The 3,856-nt window shown below is 32.2% G+C and overlaps 1 protein-coding gene across 1 annotated transcript; it reads right to left on the bottom strand.

Moving 5' to 3' along the window:
* Positions 1-1,283: 1,283 nt before the first annotated feature.
* On the bottom strand, positions 1,284-3,192 carry LOC11423005 (uncharacterized). Its single transcript, XM_003598316.3, has 2 exons — positions 2,208-3,192; positions 1,284-1,798 (listed from the first exon to the last, which is right to left on the bottom strand). Exons 1-2 carry the CDS (start codon positions 3,190-3,192, stop codon positions 1,284-1,286), a joined length of 1,500 nt encoding a protein of 499 aa, XP_003598364.3.
* Positions 3,193-3,856: the final 664 nt, after the last annotated feature.

The following is a 3,856-nucleotide window of genomic DNA, read 5'->3' as shown; positions in this document are numbered from 1 at the left end:
ATGAATAAAGATAATATTCGTGTTTTGTTCTTAGCAAGATCCATAATATTAATTTATTAATAAATATTTAAATTTAATATTTTATTTTGAAATTTCTATATTGACATGTGTTATCTATACTATATATAAAGAAAACTACCCCTCTCAGTCCTTTTGAACTGACTTTTTCCGTTCGTAAAAGAACGGAAAGAGATCTATAAGTCCTAACTCAACTGGAAAATGTCGAAATTGCAAGGCCGAACATCGTGATCTGGGTTCGAACCCTGGACCTCACTGAGTTTAATTTCAGTGGATTACCACTTCATCTAAGACAAAAAAAAACGGCAAAAAAAAATAATGTATATAGTGTCAACCAATTATATTTAAATAATATCAGATGTTATTAATAATTATTTTTGAAGAAACACTGTCAACCAATTATAATTGATTGTAATTGATTGACAATGTATGAGTAATAATACCGACACTAGTAGTCATTTTATAATGGGATCAAGTAGAATTGAAATTCTATCTTTGAAATTATAAAGTTAAGCTCTAACCAATGATTTATAATTTTGAGCATAAATACTCCCTCTCTCCTCATATGTAAGCACATTTTGCCTCTAAGAAGGAACAAAGTGATCAAACTAGCTGCAAAAAAGAACGCCTTGCACGCAAGCCACATGCGGAATGGGTAAAGTGATGCAAATGATTCGGAGATACTTTGGGTAAAGTATATTAAGTTTGCTTCAATTTTCTTTTATATTAATTAAAGCATAGTAAATAGTAGGAAAAGTAAGTTACTATGACAAAATAACATAAAATAACATGATAAAATAAGTATGTAAATGCAGAAACACTAAAATAATTGCATATATTTCAAACATTTGCAATAACATAACACACATGTAACCTTAGTCCTTAGACTTTGAAACTCAATATTCTTCATAAACCTTAGACGACAGACATATCAGATTCACTCTTCACATATATGCTTAATACTACTATGTAGGCATCCCAAAGAACACCTTATGTAGACTATTGAAAACAACACAAACTTAACTAAAGAACATATAACACAAAGCTTCCTTCTGCAACGATCTCTTATATAGCAACCAAGCACAAGTAAAATCATAAATTACCAATTTTAAGTTTCACTCTTTTAAACAAATAGACCCTTATATATAGTTTTAGTTTTGTCACATATATATTAAAAAGTCCAAAACCAAAACCAAAAGAAGGCTATTTGTGAAAAAGTAGTGATGAAAGCTTTAAAAAGGTGATTTATGATTTTACCTTAATTATTAATTCCCAATATTGTTTGGCCAAGAGAAATCATAACTTGGTGTTGCCACATTAGGAGATTCAATCAATGCATAGTTGTTGTAAGCTTCAACATCACATTGAGAATTGAATGCCATCAACTCATCAAAAGATGTATCCAAGGTTGTCATTATTGAGACATTTTCATGCATTGGAACATGGTAGTTGTAGTTGCTATTTGCATCCCCTTGTTGATCATAGAAATTCTGCTCCATTTGAGGTTGCATGTTTTGGTTAAATCCAGGAGTAGGAATCATGTTGCTAACTGGCAAAGAAGTACTTATCATGGAAGTATTCATCATGGTGCTGCTCTTCTTCTGTTGTACAGTTGAAGTGTAGATTTGAGGCTGAAAATTTTGGTTATCACCAGAAGGAGTAGGAGTCATGTTGCCAGTTGGCACAACATGATTCATGGTGGTGTTATTTTCCATCTCAATACATGAATTATACATATCCATCCAAATAGAAACATCTTCTCCTTCTCCTGAATCATTACCTGCATGGTAATCAAATCAAGATTCAAATTGTCGATCAGAAGACTTGTTTTTAAAGTGTGAATCGAAATCTTATTATAAATTGTAAGATGACATTTTTCCTACGTAAGTAGTTCGGTTGGTGAGTTAAGAGACATTGTATAGTTTTTAAAAAAGTCTATAATTGAAACCCTACAATCTAACATAAAATTACTAACTTACTAACATTTGTCTATCTCGAAAAAAAATTACATTTTTAAGTAAAAACCATGCTACATAGCTAAACCTATATGCTAAGTGAATCAAGATTCAAGATAAGATGCATGGCAAATGTAGATATGGACTAAAGATTCATATTGATTGAGTAGTTAGTTTTGTATCAAATCAAGATATTATTCACATGTATAGTAAGATACTAATAACCATGATTACCTGCATGAATAGTGATCTGATTTGCAACAGCAGGTACTGCAGCTTGCTCATGTTGGTCAAGAGGTGCACCATGTTGGAATTGGTTGCTGTAGTTGCTGCTTCCTCCTATTTGGTCAGCCTTTCTCTTATTAGCACCCCTACTCTCAATAACAAGATTGTTCATTGAAGAACCTCCATGATCATGGTCTTGGTAATGTGGATCAATGCATATTGAAGTCTCGTGATGAGAAGAATTAGTTTCTTCAAGTTGATGAACCATGTTGGTATCAGAACCCTCACATGATGATAAAGGTTTTTCTAGATTGTGCTCATCACATTCCACATCATAATCATCTGTTTCCACAGACGCATAACTGCTTTCACCAACACAAGAAGATTTTAAGAATGATTCAGGATACATTTCTCTTGCCAATCTTTCTTCATAATCAATAACAGCAAGCCAAATAGCTGTATCCTTAGCAGTGAATCTATTTTGCAGGCTCCTCGAACGTCTAGCAATACTCTTAATCTTCTGAATATTTGGAGACATATGTTTGATAATGGCCGTCAAAACACAAACTTTCCAAACCTTCTTCAGATCGTGCGGCTTTTTATAAGGTGGTGGACCAATATCCTTACTAAATCCCATTTCGATCCACCATGATTCGTTCCCTGTTGGCCACCATGGTGGAGGAATGCCGCTTTCCAAAGGATGTTTCCTTTGTGGTGGATCGCAGTGTTGCATTAATGACGATACAATTGAACCTAATATTGTATCAGGTAGATCATACAAGGAGTAAGGCTTTACTTGCTCATCAAGCAACATGCCATTCATTGTTGAAACTCCACGTTCTTCTTCATATTTAGCGATTGCAGCTAGACCGTTTTTCTCAAAGTTTACTTGGTCTTTCCACCAGCCGCGTAGATTTTCCGAACAACCAATCAATGGTTTGCCATTGTCAGGTACTACTCCATAGACGAAGCCACGAACATCACAAAATTCCATCATCTTAAACATGTACCTGTCCAGACTACGTGTGAGCTCAACGGCGAGAATTTGACTTTGTTAATCTGAAGACAAAGTTCTCAAAATTGGGAATTTAAGCAAAATTGTTGTCTATGTGAAATCAATTCATAAACTCAACTTATAAACTATAATTTACTTCATATTAAAATTATATATACATGACATGTATACTATATGATACAATTAAAAAACTTAAAAAAAATACATGAACAAAGAAAAAAAGAAATCTAAACTGAAAGACTAAGATGAAAAAAAGGATAAAATTCTATTGAAGATTTCCTGCAAGTTTACCCTAGTTCACTAACTAAAATATGAGTTTATAGCCAATTAAACTTGAAAATGATCCCTGGACTTTAACTTGCGATTTTAGCAATAGATAGAATTAAAATATCCAGCGGCGAAGTTAGAGAAATTTTTACGAGGTCCAAATACAAATATTTTTTTAGGTAAAGAAAAGTTATATATTTTAAAATATTACATATTAAATTTAAATGTTATATATGTTTAATCTCTATAAAACTAGGCTTCGAGAAGTCAAATTTATTCATAATTAAATATTTTTTAAATAAACTAATAATTTCTTTTTCAACGTAGACAAATAAGCTATTTGCATTAAACATTATGTTTGACTATTGATAATTTT

This window comes from Medicago truncatula, chromosome 3 (genome assembly GCF_003473485.1).
Source record: "Medicago truncatula cultivar Jemalong A17 chromosome 3, MtrunA17r5.0-ANR, whole genome shotgun sequence".
Taxonomy (NCBI): domain Eukaryota; kingdom Viridiplantae; phylum Streptophyta; class Magnoliopsida; order Fabales; family Fabaceae; genus Medicago; species Medicago truncatula.
The sequence above is the reverse complement of the archived record's forward strand: the minus strand, read 5'-3'. Positions and strand labels throughout refer to the sequence as shown.

Coding starts and splice junctions, on each gene's coding strand:
- LOC11423005 (XM_003598316.3), bottom strand. CDS start 3,192: ATGGAATTTTGTGATGTTCGTGGCTTCGTCTATGGAGTAGTACCTGAC. Junction 1,799..2,207: donor TCAGATCACTATTCATGCAG/GTAATCATGGTT, acceptor ATTACCATGCAG/GTAATGATTCAGGAGAAGGA.